General features: G+C 44.4%; 1 protein-coding gene across 1 annotated transcript in view; it reads left to right on the forward strand.

Annotated features, from left to right (window-relative positions):
* Positions 1-19932, forward strand: part of METTL24 (methyltransferase like 24) — a 47524-nt gene extending 27592 nt beyond the window's left edge. Inside the window, exons 6-7 of the mRNA XM_041414859.1 lie at positions 3808-4036; positions 18442-19932. Of these exons, the coding sequence (XP_041270793.1) occupies positions 3808-4036; positions 18442-18756 (544 nt within the window). The 3' untranslated portion in view covers positions 18757-19932. The remainder of the gene's footprint in view (positions 1-3807; positions 4037-18441) is intronic.

Raw genomic sequence — 19932 nt, forward strand, 5'->3', positions numbered from 1 at the left:
TAGAGCTAAATCTGCTTAGATTAAACTAAGTCAGTTACAAACACCACAGGCAGGCACTCAAACTGGGATAACATAAATGAATGGGATTTCAGAAACTTACCAGCAAGGTTTAAAGAGTCTTGCTGTAATACAGCACAAATGCCATTTCAGGTGCTTATAGGAGCTTTAGGATTGAGGCAGGGGGTCCATCGTTTTTTTCTGAGCTGCTGAGCTCAGTCATCTTCCTTTGAAAGAGAAGGGGGGGAGGAGGAACAGAGAAAGAGAAAGCTGGACCTTAACTTGCATGTGTTTCTAGCTTTGTCCTGTGGGACAGAGTACCTGCAGTGGGAGCTGGAGTACCTGCAGTTTTTCAGGCTGGATCAGCTACAGGTGTCCACTGCAGCCGTGCAGAGGGGACAAAGCAGCTTTTGTGCCGCTCGGCGCTCGCTGTGCCCCTGCATGTTTTGTCCTGTGGGACAGAGTATCTGCAGTGGGAGCTGGAGGACCTGCAGTTTTCAGGCTGGATCAGCTACAGGTGTCCACTGCAGCCGTGCAGAGGGGACAAAGCAGCTTTTGTGCCGCTCGGCGCTCGCTGTGCCCCGGGTGGTGCAGGGCCCGGTGTGATGCTTCACGCAGTGCAAGCTGCAGCCCAGTGCCTATTCTGAGCGCAGGGCTCTGTGCCCCGTGCCCCTCTGTGAACCCTGGCAGCAGGGAGCAGCCAGGGGACAGTGCTGCCCGCCGTGCTGCGCCGTGTCCCGGCTCAGCGCCGCTGCGGCCTGCGGGGCCAGCGAGGCCTCCGTGCGCCCGCCGGAGCCGGGAGAGACCGCGCTGGGCTGAGTGCCCCTCTGTCCCCGCGGGGCACTGCGGGCTCCTCTGGCACCGGGCTCCCTTCTCCCTCACGGGAAAAACAGGCCAGTTGCTTCGGCAGGTTTTATTTTGCTGCTGATGGAGGCAGCAGCTGCTCTCTCCTGATGGCGAGGAAAGGCCTCGCTGGTCTTCTATGACCTCCACACCGTCCTTCTAAAATCATGATCCCTTTTTAAGTGACACATCTTTCTTTAAGTAACTACATCTTTGTTAGGAGACCTATTTTTTGGTATATTTTTCATGCTGCATTATCACTTTACATGATGACATGTGGGCCAGGCATTTTTTGAACCAGTTCCTTTGGAGACAACCTTATTTCCTCTCCTGTATATTTGTTGTTGGCCGGATCTCTCTTCAGGCATAAATTTGAGCTTTTAACTAGAGTGCCAGAATGAAATAAGTGGGCAGGAGATCTCTCTCCTTTTTTGATGCCTTTATTAAAAAGAATCAGCTCAGGTGGGGAGAAACCGACGGATCGTGCCCGCGCCGCAGTCGCTCCCAGGAGTGGCACGGAGGAGGAGGATGATGCAGCTCTGTCCGCTGGTCTGCAGGCAGAGCTGGGGCTTCCATCCTCACCGGAGATTAGGAGATTCCACCTTTTCGGTCCAACACCTGGGGTCCTCTCTCTAGTCAACATCCTTTCAGGTTAGGGTGAGAAGCAAAAAGGATCCTAGCAGGCACTGGACTACGCTCCCCATCCTTAGACATCACCTAGGTCCCCTAATTCTATGTTGGCTCGTTGTTTTTAGGCTTTTTTTTTCCTGTAAAGTTACAAAATTCAGTGAAATGCATTCTGATCTGCATACTAGCTCTGATGTGACACCCTTTTCCTGGTACCTGCAGGGTGTCACTCCCTGGCAAGCATCAGGGGGAGGATGGCTAATCACCAACCATTAACAGGTAATTGAAGAAGAACTCTTAACAATGAAGCTAACTTAACAGCAACTGGTTCAACTTGTTTTAACTCTGCAATCTTAAAAAAAAAAGATAACTTTTTATTCATAACACAGAAGACACATCATGCCCTCATCTGTATTGTTTTCCCCCCCCACCCCCCGCCGTGAAGCTCCCTTTGCAGTCCACATGAGCAGCAATCTGTTTGGAGGCAGCCTGAGGTTTGTCTGCCCCAAAAGCATCTGGCCCTCTGGATTGTCCCAGCTGGTACAGTTGGAAGTGTGTCACGGACACATGTGGCCATCAGTCGCTGGTGGGCTCATCACTAACGCTGTGACTGTCCCCAACAATTCCCATGCTGTTCATTTTTAGCCAGTGTCTCATTCCTGAGGGATTACACTGCTCTTTGTCCATCACTGACCCTTCTGTAGAAAGCCACATGCAAACAAACATGTCGATTCACTTGGTTAACTTCTGAACTTTTTTCCTGATGTGTGCTGAATGTATTAAAAGAAAACTCCTCTCTTTTCCTCCCACCCAGCTGTATGGGTTGGAACTCTGTGAATTAGGGTTGTTCTTAAAAGCATGCTGGGCTATTTTTGCACACTCTGTCTCCTCCTGTTTTCCCAAAGGGAAGGTGGTTGAGGAGAAGACAGCATCCTAGGGTATTGTTACAGTGTGCTTGACCAGTATTGCAGCAAGCGTCATACTGTGTTGGTAACTTCCAAAACAAATGCTCTGCCACACATTTTTTCATGAGGTGAATTCATTTTATCTTACCTGTATGTCATCTGTGTAGATCATTTAGTGCTGGCCAAACGTTGTACCATAGCGTGTGATGTGATTTAGAATGTGCCACCTTTAACATATTGATGCAAATAGCCAAAATTATTTCAGACCCACACCATTGCTTAGGGTAACTGTGGTGTAGTGTAGCAGGTGCTCTGCTAGTACATCTAAGAGTACTGCCCTGTCATGGTCTGTGCACAACAGATAAATGCTCTGCTATTAGTACAGAATGAATAATCTCAGTTGTACAATTTGCAGTACAACTGATTTTAAAAAATCTTAATTCTCAGTGCTACAGGTGTGTATATCAAACAGCTTAATTTTGTTTAAGTTTAATGTTTAGTGCATGATTTGAATCACATTTGCAATAAGCTTGGAGGAGTAGGAATGAAGAGAACATCCTGTTTTACGGAGTAGGGAAGGCCTGTGGTTCAGATGTGTGACTGCAATGGTAAATACCAGATTCTTTTAGTTTTAGTGCACCCTGTGTGAACCACTGGGCTGTAGGAGGTGGGAATATGGCACAGCCTTTTAAAACACGTCTTCTCACAGAGGCAGGGACCGAGACCATACTGCTGTACAAAGGGGCTATTAATTTTTCTTCTTCTTTGGGGTCTTCACCACATTAGCAGCAATCTTTCTCTCAAGTTTATGTAACAACTCTGCTACTGTTGTAAAGAGCTTATTTTTAAATATGCTATTTTAAATCTGTGTCTTCCTGTCCACAGAGAAAGAGAGGCATTTGATTCTTGTGCCTTTTCTGTACTGGTGGTCACTGTGGGTCATGTTTGTAACAGGTGACAGGTGTGGCGTGAAATATGCCAGATTTTTACAAAGTAGTATTGCATACTTTTTAAATGTATTTTCTCTTCTGCTTACGTTTGGTTATTGGAGGTTTGTGCAGCAGGGACTAAGGAAAGTATTGTAAACTTTTCAAGAAAAAAGCAAATTGAAAATAGGGAAATATATATAGACAAAATATTAACATGAATAATAACAGCACAACGATTCCAATATTTAAGTGACTTTCATACAAATTTTTCCAACTTCTGAATTAAGGAAAAGCTCTTTGGGAAAGTTATCAGCCTGGCTAAAAGTGGTTTAGTTCTTGCCTAGAAAGTTCTAACATTGCATTGAGTTTGAATTTTCTTCAAGTTAAGTTAATTAATCCTCAGAACATCCTACTCACTAACAGTTCTTTTTGCTACATTAGTAGTTACAGCTGCTTTTTTTTTTTTTCCTTTTCTTTTTCTTTTTTTCTTTTTTTTTTTTGCATAGGTTAGGCCACGATGACAACCAGTTTGAGCTCAGCATGGCCAACAGTGGCTGCGAGGTGCATCGCTTCGACCCCAGCATCAAGGCAGCTCACATTCAGGAGGGCCGGCACCTCTGGTACCATCGCCTCTCCATTGACTGGAGGGATCCCAACCCAGCCATTGCAGCCCATAAACTTCACAGCAACACAAAGAAGCTGGGCACAGTGTTGAATGAATTTGGACATCAGAAGGTAAGGAAGGGCTTACGTATCAGGTTTCTGGCTGCAGGGTTAGGTGTTGGGAAAGCTCCAGATCTCCCTTCTTGCTGCCTGAGGCGACCAAGCACTTTCCAAGCTCTTCTCCTGATAGTGGATTTTTCTTCAGCAGTACTTGTAATGCATTTCTTTTAGGGGTGCCTTTTCTCTCCTGCTTTCTCTGTGTGCTGATAACAATCACAATGATTTTAAATCCCCAGCAGTCTAGCAAATTCTTTCTCCTCCTCACTTCCTTTTCCCTTGAACTATCTGGTGACATTGAACGGTGCTAGCACATTTAGTCCTGTGGAAGTTCTGGTCTTTGCCTGAGTATGAAAACTAAATTACTCACACAGGCAAGTTTATAAAGAGAAAACAATATTTGCAGCAGTAATTAGAAGAGAAGAGGTAATGGATGGTTTGTTTACATTTTCAAGGTCACTGTTCCTAATTACAGTCCTCAAAAACAAAAACATCCTGTTTTGAAATTGGCAGCAATCGGTGGGGTGTTTTTTTAACATTTCCCAATTTCTTTTTAAGGACTTATAAAGACATCAGAAATCTTCAAATCTCAAATAAATGTTGCCATAATACATTTCAGGAAGTTCTTAGGTTGCTTTTAAGAGAGTTTTTCCTTCAGAGGATGTACAAACATGAATTCAAATGCTAATATACTTCATTGCCTGCAGCTAGTTCTGCTTGTCTTTGTTTTTCAAGAAATAGGCAGCCTGGGCTAAGGAGGTGCTCTTTGGTAAGATTTACAAAGCAGGCAGTGCAGTGTTTGGTTTGTTATTTAAAATGCAAGATGTCCTTTTCAGTTCACTTTTTACTTTTTTAAAATGTTTTCTTTTGGTTCCGCTCTACGGATTGGAACATTTTGAAGATAAGAGCAGAGAAAAGGAGCCTTTTCCTTCTTCCTTGTGCTACTGTAACTGTACTAGGCTGTGCATTAGTGAAACATCTGGGGAGACAGAGATGGCTTTTCTTTGATGTGTGCCTTGCATCGTTTTGATTTTAGAATTAATCACACGGCAAAAAACTAATGATCTGATCCAGAAAAAGTTTACAAGTCTTGTGACATACTAGACCTGCTGAGGTTAGTGTCAGGTTATCATGGTAGAACAGAGCAGTTGTAACACCTTCTGTGGAAGAGAAGGATGTAGGGGTGAATTCTGAGTGTGTAACTTTCTGAAAACGGGGCTGTATGGCAGCCAAGGAACATAATGCAACATAACACATGCAACCAGGCTTTCCTCTAGCTGGGTACTTATGACATGGGATTTGGTTAAGTGTTTTGGTGCATTATGAACAGTGTATAAAGCCCCTTGCTCTGGTGGCATTTGAGGAGCTCCCCTGTGCAAAGCTATGGCTTAGCAAAGTCAGGAGCTGACTTTCTCCCAGCGGGGATAAAGGTGTTACAGACTCTGAGACTTTCTGGTGTTGAAACACCTGAATGGGCTGACTGTCCTCACATTTTTCTGTTTAGGTTTTCTTTAACTTAGAAAGAAGGCAGCCTGAGAAGTTGTATATTGTGTAGAGACACCATTCTTCTGGTGAATGTGAACAGAATGTTCCCTTGACTGAATAAATAAGTTAATTCAAAACAGTTTCACAGAATATTTTCCAAAGCACTTTTATTCAATTAGAAAATTAAAACATACTCTTGGTCCCATTTTTAATTTAAAAAACCCTTCCGCCTACCCTCAACGTTGTTCCGTTCCCACTTCAAGGCAGGAATTCCAGACAGCTGCATTTGAAGTTAATGCCTCATTTTATCCATGCTTTTATTCTTTGAGATTTGGGACTTGATCCAAGACCCTACAAGTGACTGAAACTACTTCCACTGATGTTAGAAAATCAGGCTGATGAAGACTGCGCAGACAACACCTCCTGGAGTTCTTGCTGTTCTAGTCTTGAAAAGAAAACTTATTTTTTGGAGGTTTTGTGTGCAAGAGAATCAAAGAACTTGGATGGGCTCATTTGCACCCTGGCTCAGATGAGAGCACACCTGCTATTCTGCAGGCAATACTGGGACCTCATCCACACCAGGGAAAGCCAGCCTGATATTCTGGCAAGAAATACAAACACTTTTTGGAGTCAGAGCGGATGTGAGAAAAGATTAGAAGAACTTGATCTTTCTAACTGGCTATGTGGCAAAACAGTCCTCAGTTCTCTGAGGATTGTAAATAGCCTGGAGGCAGAAGACTTATCTAGTAATATATTAGGATGTGGCCGACAAAGGAAACATGTAGTCAGAGTATTTTTGGGAACCATTAGAGTGTGAAATCTCTTAAGCCCTGGAATAATCTCCAAAGGATGTCATGGGAGCCTTATTTCCTGATATACAGATCTAGACTGAAAATTTACTGGTGTATCTTCTGAGAAGAGCAATCATTTATCAGCCACAGGAAAGCATAAAGATGTAAAAATTGATCTTGCTCATCTTCCTTTCTCATCCCCCCCGCCCTCAACTTTATTGCTGAACATGCATACTCTGCAGGGCACTCTCAATGAGCAGTGGGGAAAAAAGGGAGAAAGCCACTGAGGGGCCATGATTCTTATGGCAGTGGAGTTCAGCTTTATGAAAGCTTTCACTTTCCTGTTCTCAAGCTACCTATGGGGGTGAGGATGCTACAGTGCTGGTGTTTCCCATGGATTAGTGATAGATGCATGGAAAGCTTCCTTTCTAGAGAGTTGTTGGAGAATTCAAGTCAGAAGGGATCTTGAATGGCTTGTGGTTCAGTCCTCTGCTCAAAGCAAGGCCAGCTGTGAAGTCAGACTGGGTTGTTCAAGGCTTTATCCACTCTGGTCTTGAAAAACACTGATTTTTCTCCAGAGCAGAGACTTTCCAGCTTCTCTGAGTCATCTGTTGTCATGCTGGACTGTTCTCATTGTGAAAATGTTTCTCCTTATATCCAGTCTGAACATCCCTGATTTCCTTTCATGTCTGTTGGCTCTTGTCCTGCTTCTATGCATGCTAACCCTTAACAAGCAATTCAAGCTACTAAGTGCATTCTGTATTCCAAAGATTATGCTGTGAAGCACAATTAAAAACCTTCCACAGAAGGGCCCTGAGGAGAAGGAAAAAAACCAAGATTTTAGTCTGTCCCAAATGGACAGAGATCACACATGCAAATTCTTATTTCAGTAGTAGTTTTCCTCCCTCTGGAGCTCTGCAGAACAAGTCTCTTGTCGTGCCCTCAGTAAGTGCTATGAGTTTGCATTCCTTGGCAGCATGGCTCACCAGTGGATGAAATTGTTTCTTGTAAAACAAATTAATCTGCAAAGCAGAATCTGAGAATGCTGGGTAAAGCCCTAATTTAATCAGGAAGTGCTCATAGCTGTAACTTTCAGGGGACAGTTCAACTCCTGACATTCAAATTATCTCAAAAAAATTGTGTAAGAGACCAAACTGTGTCATTCTTTGTTATGAAAATAAATGCAAATCAATCTTTACATCCTGATTTCGATTTGAAGGCTTTAATTTACACTCTCTATTCATGCAGATTTTTTTTTCTGTAACAACTTGGATAATTTTGCTTCATTTTATTGAATAGGCTTCAATTTAGGATTTCAAAAGGAAAAAACTGCTCACCTGTTATTTAATACTCAACACAATTTCAAAACACTATACCCTGAAGTAATTTTGATTAATAACATCATCTTCTCCTAGGCAAGTAATTTATCACTTGCTCTTCTCCTCAAGTAGAGACTATAGAATTTTTTTTATGCTGCTTTCAGCTTTGTGAAGGCTGATGTGAAAGGACAAGTATTAAAGAAAGGATTAACCATTTTTGCTTAAAATCAGCTCTGATGGTAGCACACAAATAGATATAAAAGTCCAGAGAAAATGTGTAACAGCTTAGATGTGCATGGTGATTTTATTAACAAAACAAAAAATAAGCTCTTCAGATTGGGAAATGTCCATGTTCAAGTTTTGTAGTAATGAAGTCCCTGTAATTACTCTTTACTATGCATACCTTAGGGCTGTAGGGGCCAGAACAAGCTTCTGAATTCTTGACCCTGCCTAGACAAAACCATTTAACTTTGGTTATCCTTTGCAAGGCTAGACTTAGGTATTGCCCAGGGAGCCTGGGGGTTGTTAGTGTGAGGTTCACTGAGGTTCACTGTGCCCTAGCTCGGTGTGTGGGTGCCACCAGTGTTTGCACTCAACTCGTCTCAATTCCCAGCAGGACCTGAGCACCACCTGATGAGCACTGGTCCTGATGTGGAATCCTCAGCTCAAGAGGAAAAGACAGGAGCTCAGAAGACCAGGAGCTCTTCCAGGGACATGAGTCCTTGTCTCTGGTGCTGCTGCAGCCAAGGAACAGCTCCCATCACCTTGCTGGAGTGGGGGGCACAGGTTCAGATCTGCTCTGCTACGTGTGGCTTAGTGTCAGAAAGAACAAATGAGACCAGGTCTTTTGAATCATTGCATCACAAATCCTAAAGTAAATGTTTGGAATTCTGAATTCTTTAAAGGGTTTAATTTTTTTCTTTGCTTTTTATGCTTATTTGGGGCTTTTCCAAAATCTCAGTTCTAGAAGGAAAAAATCCACCCTTCATCTGATTTTTAGCCTCATTATTTTTGCATCCAGTTTTTCTTGTGCAATCAATGGTCTCTAAGCTTAAGTGGCCCTTTTTCTGCAGCTGTTATTTACCATCTATATATAGCAGTGAAGAACAGCCTTTGCTTTTGTAGGGTTATCATACTGGCCTTTCTAAGATTTCTCCAACATGAGAGATCCTGTATTTCCCGTAACATCTTATTTGTGTTGTGCTGCCCCTCCTGCAGCTGGAGCATCAGCAATCAGTACTATTCACAAGTCCCAGTGGTGCCTCTGCTAAGGCTCAGGCTGTGACTGCCTTCTTCCTGGAAATGTCCTGACTGTCCTTCCCTGGAAATGTCTGCAGTTATTGCTTATCTTGTTTGCTTTTTTGTGACTCATCAGACTGTCTCCTTGTTATATTAGTTTCTGAATGGCACAGTAGAAAGAGTTTTGTCCCAGAACACTGATTTTTTTCATAGTGTAAATGGCTGGTCATGACCTATTTGCAGAAGGAGTAACTCTGCTCAGCAAAGTCCCATTTTAGTACTGCACCATTTTGCACCAGGCAGATGCAATACCATAGCACTTAGAGCTTAATAAATAGTCTAAATAAATGACCTGCGCAGGATGGAGGAGCACGAACCTCACCTCCATTAACTTAAATTTCTACATTTGAGATAGCTGTTGAGGTCCTTATAGACTCAAGCTAAACTGTTGTGGTGCAGTTTGTCTCATTCAAGGGCAGACATTACTGCAGTCTGAGCACTAACTGGAGCCACGTGGGAACCCTCTGTTTGGGGGTCTCTCAGAGAGCTGGCAAATCTTACTCTCCTTGCTGAAAAGAGGCAGTCAAGCTGGTGCAGATGTTTCTACCTGCAGTTGGAAACAATGCCTTCTGTAGCCTTGTACAAGTTGCCCCTGAGTAATCCACAAGCTCACAGCACACAGTGTTTCTTTTCTGCATGTATGTATTTTTTCATTTCAGGGATAATGAAATCAAGGTGGTGATAGGTCTGTATTTGCTTAATCAGCTGGGGCTGCTGCTGCCTGAAGAATTTTAATTGTAAGTAGATTGAAAAGTTTGGCTGCAACTAAAAATGGGCTTGACAACTTCATGTTTCTGAAAGCAAAGATCTTTGGATAGTGATTTACTGCTCACCACCTCTTGCTTTTGGTTTTGTGTGCACAAAGTGCCTCATGCACTTTCCTTTACAGGTTTTCTCTTGGTCCCTTACGTCTCCTTTTGCCTCATTTAAATTCTCTCCACCAGGAGCACTTCTCAAGACATTGTTAAGAATATTGGTATTTCTAGACAGTGACCTGAAGGTGCTGCTCAGTATGCAATTGACAGGCATGGAGGAAAGATCTTTTTAATGATACCACTGGCTGAATATGGTGCAATCCATAGCCTTTTCTTCCCCTAGGAAAAGGCCTAGTGCAACACCTGAATTGTAATGAAAGTGTTGAAGTATTGCACTGTTGAAGCAGAACTTAGGTTATCTTTCAAAAAAAGAAATAAAGGCACTTTCAAAGCATATTTTTGTCTGCTAAAAATTAGAAGCAAAGGACAATTCTTTTTAGGGTTTTTTTTTCCTTTTTTTTTTTTTGTTTTGTTTTGTTTTGTTTTGTTTTGTTTTGTTTTGTTGTTGTTGCCTTTGTTGTGGTTGTTAAGACCCTTCAGAAAAAAATCAGGTAGTAAAAATGTACTTCCCCCCAGCTTTGCTAGAGGGCTGTGCAAACTGTGCTCAATTACACCTTCCTATTTGACTATTTTGGTGTCTAAGAGTTGCATTCGGAGGAGCATGGCACTCGCTGCAGGCACCATGGAGTCATCATTGCTGTGCTGCTGTTGCAGGAAACCAGGCAATCCTGTTCCCTCCTCCTGCCAAACCTGGAGCTCGGCAGGAGCCTGGGGAGCCTGCCCTGCTTCACAGGGTGGTACCAGATGCAGGTACCTGCTGAGCTCAGACCTATGTGCACACTCCCCAGCTCCTCCTGAAGCCACTAACCTTTGGCTTAAACACAGCAATGTGAATTTTATGGTTTTAATTTGGCCTGAATATCTGATCAGGGTGGTGGTCCATGGTGTGGCATGGGTTTAATGAGAATTGAGAGCAACCCCTTTCTATGAGCATCCTGTTTTTTCTCCACTAGCCATCTTTCTCACAATTTCCCAGTGGTGTTGACATTAACAAGCACTTCAGATAAATGCCCTATTCAGAACCTCTAGGAGCTTTCTAAAAAAATGTACTTTGTTTTCTCCCCACATTTATACCTCCTCCTGTCATGGTTTACAAGTTCTTGTCATTGGAATTGGCCCTCTCTTGTTTCAATACTTTCACCTTAATGTCTGGATCCTTTCTGGTGTCTCTTTTTACCTGACAGCAGTTTAAGGTTCTGTTCTCAAAAATTTGAAATCCAGAGATCAAAGACTTAGCAGTTCTTCCTGCCTGTCCCAGATGAAATCTGAGTTGTGCAAGCATTTTGTGATGTTTTTATTCATGTTTTCAGAAATATATGTGCAGCTTTCTTTCTGTCATGATTGCAAGCAAATAGCAGGGTGGACAAACAGTGAAGCAGAAGGGAGGCAGGTTGGCATCTTAGACCTGAAATGGAATGAAAAAAATATATCCCCATGCAGGGGTGCAGACTTAAAGGACTTTATTGCTCTGGCAAGTGCAGATGGGAACCAAGTCCTCCACCAGATTTAACTGGAGCTACTTGGAAATACCAGGGCTGCTGATTCTCTTCCTGCAAGAGATGTTCTTTAAGGTGTGGTGGACATTTTTTGAAGATGGGACTCTGGTTCCTTTCTTCAATTACTTACATTTTGAAGGCCCCCATGGGCACTGTGTTAATAAACCATAGAAGGCAAAAATGCAACCAAAATGCTGCTTACTTGGAGCAACTGTTTTATGGTAGCCTAAGCCCTCTGTCCCTTGCAATGCACACACACACTTGCAGGTCTTGCTCCTCAGGGCTTTGGAATCAATTGTTGCTTCACCATTTGCCTCCTATTGCAAACCTCCTGCACTGACAGGCCCCTTGTCGTGCTGCAATGTGCTTGACCTGTTGCTGCTGGCTTTCACTTTCAGCAAGACCAGGATAATGTGGCTTTATGCAAGCACGGAGCTGTGTCCCACCATCCGTGCTTGGTGCAGCACAAAGAGACTGCAAATGTTTGTTCCCCTCTGATGAAGAGGCTTGAGGGTCTAGCATACACCATTTATCCTTTTGAGTAAATATCCGTTCCCACAGGCATCCAGCAGTGTCTGGCAGATCAAAAGAGCAGAAAGGAAAGGGTTTCCCGCCTTTGTGGGAGGAGTGGGCAGCAGGACATCTCCTGCAGGATTAGATGGCTGAATGCGCGTTTTGCAAAGCGACTCCTGCGCTCACCCAGGGCTGCACACAGAGCAGCTGTGCTTCCAGCTCGGCTGCTGCAGGAGTGCATGCAGTATTTAGAATGTCTGTTTGCAGCATGGGCATTGGCAAGCAGAGCTTTTGCAGCTGATCAGGCTGTTAAATTATTTAAAGTCAGGGTTTCTGCAGACCTCTTGTGGGATTTTTCCTGCTTGGGCAATCTAGACATTGGATGGAAGGACCAGACAAGTGGTCCAGGTTGTTTTCATCTTTTAGTGTACAGCAGGAGAGCCATGCTAACTGGAAAAGGTAACAGGGTGCAAATGGGAGCTGGAGCACAGTGTTTCTGAGCAGAGGTGCACATTTGTGAGCTGCTGCTACTCAGAGCAGATGAGGAGATCGCTGTTTGAGGGCTTATGTCTTCACGGTGACTTTTCACCGTTTCCTCTGAGGAAGCATCACTTTGAGTCTTCAGCTAGTGGTGAGGCTCCTGTTGCCTGCTCTGGAGACTAGTCTCAGTTTAAAGAAATGGGGAACAAAGATCTTTGATGCTCAGTTTGTCTTGGGAGGGGAAGGTCTTCTCCCTCAGCCATGTCCATGTGCAGTGTGTGCCTGCTCCATGCAGAGGGTTGGTAGAACCTATTCTCTGGGTCACTGTACAGGAACCTTGGTCTTGCTGGCTAGCAAGCTAGATAAGATGTCTGGCTTTAAGATCATTTTAGTGTACAGCTAGCTAAATCCATCAAACCTTTCTGAAAATCAATTCTGACTTGGGGATCTGTATTATTGTATGACCAGAAGATGGTTAACAAGTGACCTGCTATCTCTGACTAGTCCAGTGTCCAGCACAAAATAGGAAAGATGCTAAGAACTGGTCCCATGGCAAACAATGATGTTTGTGGTGACAGAAGGCTACAGGTGAAAACCTGTGACTTCCGGACCAGATGCAGCCAGGGAGAAAGGATTTCAGGCTGTGCTGATCTTGTAAATCATCTGGGGGGTGTTTGTCCAAAGATTATGTTGTCCATTGGTAAAGTATCATTAAAAGAAGCCTTTTGCCAGCTAAAAGGTCTTTTCTTCTCTGCCTGTCCACTGGAGTAAGAGGCATTGCTTAACTGGTCCAGTTAACTGGACTGGACAGAGTCTATGTATCTTTTATTCTGTAATGGGTCCTCAGACAGAAATTGCTCCCAGATGGAGAGAGTATATGGGAAGGAGAGAGTATATGGGAAATATCTTGGCATCAGAGACCAAGGAAAGAGCTGGACAATTAAAATGCCAGGTTGCCCCCAGACCTGGGCTCTGAGGCTGTGGGAAGGAAACATTTGGGGTGGCAGCATGGATCTTTCCTAGGAATCTCTCCCCCCATGGGAGAGCATGGGCAAAGTGCTTGTGGTCCTCCTGAGCACGCAGCTGAGATTGATGCCTCCTGTGTGTGCTGGGTGGGCTTTCTGGATGGGTGTGTTTGTCTGGGGCCATTACCTGCATCTGGCACGCTGTTGGCTGTACTGATAGTTGGCTGTGAGAAAGTTAAATAAGTTTTTTTAAATATTATTTTGAAACATTTTCTCTGATTCAAGTGGTAAACAGAGTATTACTAAATATCCTACTACTGCTGTGTAATGGGTTCATGGTAGTACATCACCAGAGCTGGGAGAAAAGTCTGTCACTTGTGAGGCTGTGGAGAATCTGTGGTGAGAGCAGAGGTACTGAGCTTGCCTGCACTCACTGCAGGTTTTCTGTTTCAGTGATGTGGATACTGTATGAGTAACTTCAACTGGACAGTTGCCCTTTACTGTAAAAAAAGACTAAAGACCCTGTAAGCACCCAACTGCACAAATCAGCTTTGTGACTTTGAAGCCTTAAGCAGATTCTTGAAGACGTGCCCGATCTGTCACACCGGGAGTGTATAATCTCAAATGACACATTTGTTCCAGAGCCAATTTGAGACTGGCTGCACAGACCACCAAGAGAGGTGTAAATGTGAGCAGGAAGGAAGGGGAGAAGAGAAGTGCTGCCGGTTGGAGCTGTACATCCCTGCTCAGTGGTGATTGATTGACTTCTCTCCTGATTTCAGCACCCGTGTTGCTCCGGCCAGGCCCCCAGCAGTCCTGCTCTCCCCAGTGAATGGCTGAGAGAGAGGCAGGATGTTTCCCCCTCCCATTGCTCACAGGGAGCATGGGAAGAGACAGTCACAAGCTGCTGGGAGCATAATTTGCTGTTAGGCTCTGTGGCATCCTGGCTGCCATCAGTTACAGCCTTCACTTAGAATAAAAGGGAATGAAAGGGACTTTACATCCAAGCCATCTCCTGCTGGTGAGGATGGGCTGTGGATGTATTTTGAGAGGAAAGAAAATGAGGGAAGTAACATGCTGAAAATCTGCATGTAGGAAAAGGATAAGAGGGAAGTTACAGTTAAACAAAACACACCCAAGCACCTGCTGTTACCTGCAAAGACATGGTATCAAAATGTCAATTAAACAACTTTTTTTCTAGAGTTTTGTTTTCTGAGAATAGAGAATTGTACTTAGGGAGAGAGGGGAAAAACTGATGCACAAGCCAGCAGACCTTTTCTTGCTGTACAGCTGATGTCAGAATGGTAGCCTGGTATCACAGGGAGCCAGAGCAGAGGAACATTTTTCTCTTGCACTGTGTGAGCAGCCCTGCAGTTCAGGAGGCTGAGGTGGTTCTGAGCTCTGTCCCCGTGCCTGAAAGCTGTAGCCAGCTCTCCTCTCCTTCCTCCCAAGCTTGCACTGCAGATCTGCTCCCACAGACTGGAGGGATCCTCTGTACCTGACCTGCATTTGTTGGTTTTGCCTTTCCTGGCTTCCACTTCCACATGCTGAGCTCATGCTGGAAGTAATACAGCTAAATTGCTTCCTCCAGCTACTCACTCTCAATTGACTCTTCTCCATGGGGAGCTTTAAATGATGCCCACGGGGCAGCACAGAGCCTGCAATCCCCGTTAACCCTGGTATTTCAAAAGCGGTCAAGGTGAACAGAGCTCAGATCTCTGCTTTAGGAAATGATGCACACTTGCAACAAGTCATTACCCTAAAAAGAAGAAATGAGCCTTCATACAGTATATGTTGACCTTCACTAAGTAAAACACAATTTTTCAGCTGTTTTACATGTTTGGTTGTGCATGAGCATGCCCCCCCCCCCCTTTTTTTTTCCTCCAAGTGTAAATGGTACAATGCTGCAGTGCTTTTTCAAGGGAGCTAAACTGAGAAAACATTCTAAAATCCACACTTTTTACTTTTCTGTGATAACCTAGTTAGTTCATGGAGGATAAGAGGATTTGTGGAAGATAAGAGGAACCAGTCTTTGTGAGTGCTTGAAACTCACTGCCATACTTTTCCTTCAGGCACTGTAGATCTTTGCCCTCCAGGATTTATTCACAGCAGCAGACTCCAGCTGTGCTTCTGGGTGAATTAGAGCTCTGAATTTATAGATTTGTCCACTAATCCTTTCACTGGCACTTTGGATCAAAGCAATTGGAAGGTGGTAGTGCATTTCTTATCGGTAGTGTGCTGCTTATCTTCTATGGTAAATATCTCCTGAGCTGTCTAATCATCACAAAACTTACATTTGGTGTTAGCAGTGTGCTTGCAATTTGCTCAGATATGCCTAAACAGAGCTGTTCTGCCATTCATTTTACACTATCCAAGGCATGCAATGGAAACTCTGGGCAGAGAGGGACACCTTGCCTGGAAGACAGTAACAAAAGTTGGTGGGTTGAGACAGGTACCTTCCCCCCTCCAGGTTTCTGAGCAGTGCAGGGACCAAGAGCCACAAAGAGCCTCTGGTTTGTGTATGCAGCACATCTCCACTAGCCTTGTGATTCTTTCCTGGTCATTTCATTATGTGTTCAAGCTGTTATTGTGGTAACTCATTTTCTCCTACTGAAACACTGGTTACCAGCCACTTTTCAGATCAGTTTTGCAAATACAGCACAAAGCATGCAGAGTGCCTGCTGAGCAGCCAGAGCAGCAGTTAGTGTCACCAGAGAAAAACAAACAAACCTGAAGGACTGGAAACATTACCATGGGAAAAAATGTCCTACTGATGCCATAAAGTAAGACCATGGGAAAACAAAACTAAATGCCTAGAAACTTCTTCCCCTAACCCTCCACCCCCTCCCCCCAAGAAAAAAAAAAAAAAAAAGAGTTATGGGAAAACAAAACTAAATGCCTAGAAACTTCTTCCCCTAACCCTCCAACCCCTCCCCCCAAGAAAAAAAAAAAAAGAGTTTGAATAATTTGTCTGCTTTCAAAGTTACATAAGTCTCCCAGAGATAAAAATCTGTGGTTTCTTAAGTGTGGCCATGTGGTCCTGTGGCAATTGCACCCGTGTGGAACCAACTGCCTGCAAAACTGCGTTACAGGTAGAGGTATGAGTTGGTATTTGCAAAATAAATAACCAGTTTAAATGTATGAAAGAAAGCAAGTGGGCTCACCCACCAGCTGAAATGTCATGAGCTGCATCATTTAAATTCAGCCTCCCCTTGAACCCAAAGGAGCGCTGTGTTCAACTCTTTCACTGACCCGCGGATGGACAGACTGACAGGCTCTTTGTTAGAGAGACAAGTTAGGAAATACCAGAGCGAAGGTTGTCTGTGCAACCTTCCTTTCTGCTCCCCATGTGCACATACCACAATATGGGCTTTAATTCCACAATCCCTTGGTCATTTTCCACTGGCCCCCTGCCTCCTACAGAATGAAGGAGGCACAATGCCTCCTTAATGAGCAGACGAGCGGTGGCTTGGCTTATTATGGTTCACTCTGTGACCATGAACCTCATTCAAGTCCTGCTCTGAAAATGTGGTGTTTTGTTTCCAGCTGGTTTCCAGCTTGTTCCATGCGAGTCTCGCAGCCCTTCATGCGCTCAACCCCTGTTCGGTGATTACCACCCTTGTTTTACAGATGGAGACCAGAATGGGCACCTAGAGATTCCTGCCATGCCATGCCCATCCATAGCGCTGGGGCACAGCCCCTGAGGAGGGCTGAAGTGGCTGTGAGCTCTGCACCCCAGTACCTCAGCCCCTGGCATCCCCAGTCAGCAGTCCATGGAACACGGGAAGGTAGATGTGGCCACCCCTTGCCACAGCCCTGTGGTTTCTGGGCCAGGGCCATGCAAAGCACAGCTCTGGTTGTACTGGAGATGTGCTCACAGCACAACTCCTGCCCTGTGCCCGGAGCAGAGGGGTCTGTGAACCCCACAAAGGGGACATGGCATGCATGACACCAGCCAGCTGCCCTGGGATGGGGAAGCTTGGGAGAAAAGTTGCCTTGGAAGTGCTTTTACATTATCTGCCCAAATTTCTCTCCTATACCCACACAAGTGCCTTTTGTGGTACTGCCACAAGTGGTTAACGTAGACTGCCAGAGAGAATCTGGGAATTTTGTTGGGTTTTGGGTTTTTGTTGTTTTTGTTTTTTTTTTTTTTTTTTTTTTTTTTTTTTTTTTTAGGAATTCTTGACTAAATAAAGTCTTCAGATTTTCATTTCAAACCCATCTTGATTGTGAGCAGATGGGCAGAATCATCAGCTCGGGTGGAACTGGCACAGGCAAACCCTACTCTCACAGTGTAGGACTTTCCCCTGCTGGGCTCTGGAAAACAAGCTGAGCTCTGCAGCAGTGACCACTGCTGCACTGTGGTCGTTGTTTTCTACCAGGTGTGAAATGGTGATGAAATGCTCTTTTTATGTTAAAGCATCAGCTCACCTCCCCCAGCTAATCTCCAAACAAAGTCAACCCACAGTTGTGTCGGGCTATGAAAAGATGGATTCCTGAATATCTTACTACAAAATTAAATAATGGTCTAAAACCAGAAAGCGGCACTTTTGTGTTAGATCTGTTATTCCTTTCAAACATCCTCACATCTTCTTTTCTGCTATGCCTTTTCTTTTGGAGGAGCTGCCCTTAAAATCCTGAAGACTCTTTGCATAGTTGTCCTTTGTTTTGGTCCTCCTCTCTGGGCATCTGTAGTGATGCCTGCAAAAGCTTCAGCCAGCAGCTTGGCCAAGGGCACCTGGTCACCTGAGCTGCTCACAGCATTTGTTTTTTACTTTGGTCTTCTCTTGCACTTGTGTGATGCACGTAACATTTGGCTCACAAGCACCCTACTCAGCTATGGTGCAGGTAATCCCTGTTAGTGGGTTTGGGTCTGTTGTTTGGTTCTGTTTCTTTTTTTCATAGTTGTGATGCCACCCAAGAATTGTGAAGGAACCAGTAACACACTTTAGTTGTAGGAGGCATTTGGAATATGCAGCTTTTCAACCCTGAGTTGGATGCAGGAGTAGAAGGGCTGTGAACAGTCAAGTGTGAAACCCTGTGTACTGCCTGTGTTAGTCCTCTGGGACTTTTTGATTTATTTTTTTAATACAAAATGAATATCTATGTGTATTGAAGAATGGCTAACCCAGGCCTCAGATGTAACTATAACTGCAAAGTTTCTCCTTTTCACATAGTAATGGTACTTTTGTTACAGATCGATGTCCTCAAAGCAGACGTGGAGAGCGCCGAGTGGAAAATTTTGGAAAACCTGATCCTGGAAGATGTTGTTGAGCAGATAGGACAGCTGGTCTTTGAGGTTCACATCCACTGGCCTGGGTTTGAGGTCAGTGGCAATGACAGCACCGTGGTGCGGTACTGGTACAGTCTGCTCCGAGAACTGGAGCTGAAGGACTTCAGGCTTTTCCATACCTACAAAGACTTATCAAAACCACAGATGTTTCTGAAAAAGGAAGCCTTCAACGCCAGTAGCTGTTACACATTGAGCTGGGTAAATACAAGATGGAAATAGCAGAAAGGAATTTATGATGTGTGATTGCGAGCCATCTGGCCCCGTAGTGTTATTGAAGAGGATTTTGGTGTCACTGGCTAAAGTTGCTAAATATGCACGCAGTGACTGCTAACAAAATGAACTGACTTTTACATTTATATGTTGTCAAGAGAACTGGCACTAGGAGAAGATACATGGTGCAGATTTGTATAGCAATATATTGGCCAGTGGGTACATTGTCCCAGAGGACAGAGGTTTCTGTAAAGCCTGTAAAGCTCTGTCTGGGGGAGCAAAGAGCATGTCTTTTCCAGGCTGCCCCATGCCTGGGCATGCCAGCCAGGAGGGCGTCCCACTGGGGCTGCCCTGGGAAGCTCTGCTGGCTGAGCTGGACCAGCCCTTGGGCAGGACAGTGCTTGTGATGAGGTGTCTTTTTAAGAAAGCATCGTGTGTTACTTCTCTGTAAAGTGATCATCTTTGATTTGCACCTTTTTTACTTTGGCCTTGTTTCCTATGGAACAAACTTTAGGCAAGAACAGTATGTTCTTGAGCCCACTGGTAAATTTCAGCTGAATTTGGCAGAGACAGAAATCACCACCAAACAAAGTCCCTACCTATTTCTTTGAGCAGCTTCTGAGTGCCCTGAGCTGGGTTTTTCAAGGTAGTCTGGCTGCAGAAAGTGACTTCAACGCTTCTGACATGGGAGATGGTGGGACAGAGACACTCAGCTGCTGGATAAGCTGCTGCCTTCCTCATCCACAAGAGCCACAGAAGACAGGGCTTCCCTAGTTCAACTGCTCAAAGAACAGCTTGATTGAAATTACTCATGCAATGGCTGCAGCAAGTGGTTTTTGATCTAGTGAGATAGATGTAAGAGACAAAAATGCAACCTGGGCTTTTTTGTTTGTTTTGGGGTTTAGTTGAATATTTCCTGGTGCCTTTTCCAGTGCTGTGCCTCAGCACCTTGCCTCTCCCTGGCATAAGGAGGCCAGACCCTGCATCTGTACTGATGCTGGTAGAGGTGGCAGCCCAAGCTGGTGCCCTGGACTGCAGCTGTGCTGGGGCTCTGCTGGAATGTGGATTGTCTGAAGTGCCTCTGAGAGCCTTTGACATTCCCCAAAGAGCTAAGGAATGGGGGAGCTAAAAAATATATAGGAGGTTGGATTTTTTCTTATCTTTAGATCAATTTTGACATTAAAC

The sequence above is a fragment of the Onychostruthus taczanowskii genome, unplaced genomic scaffold (assembly GCF_017590055.1).
Source record: "Onychostruthus taczanowskii isolate IOZ18803 unplaced genomic scaffold, ASM1759005v1 scaffold48, whole genome shotgun sequence".
In the NCBI taxonomy this organism is placed as follows: Eukaryota; Metazoa; Chordata; class Aves; order Passeriformes; family Passeridae; genus Onychostruthus; species Onychostruthus taczanowskii.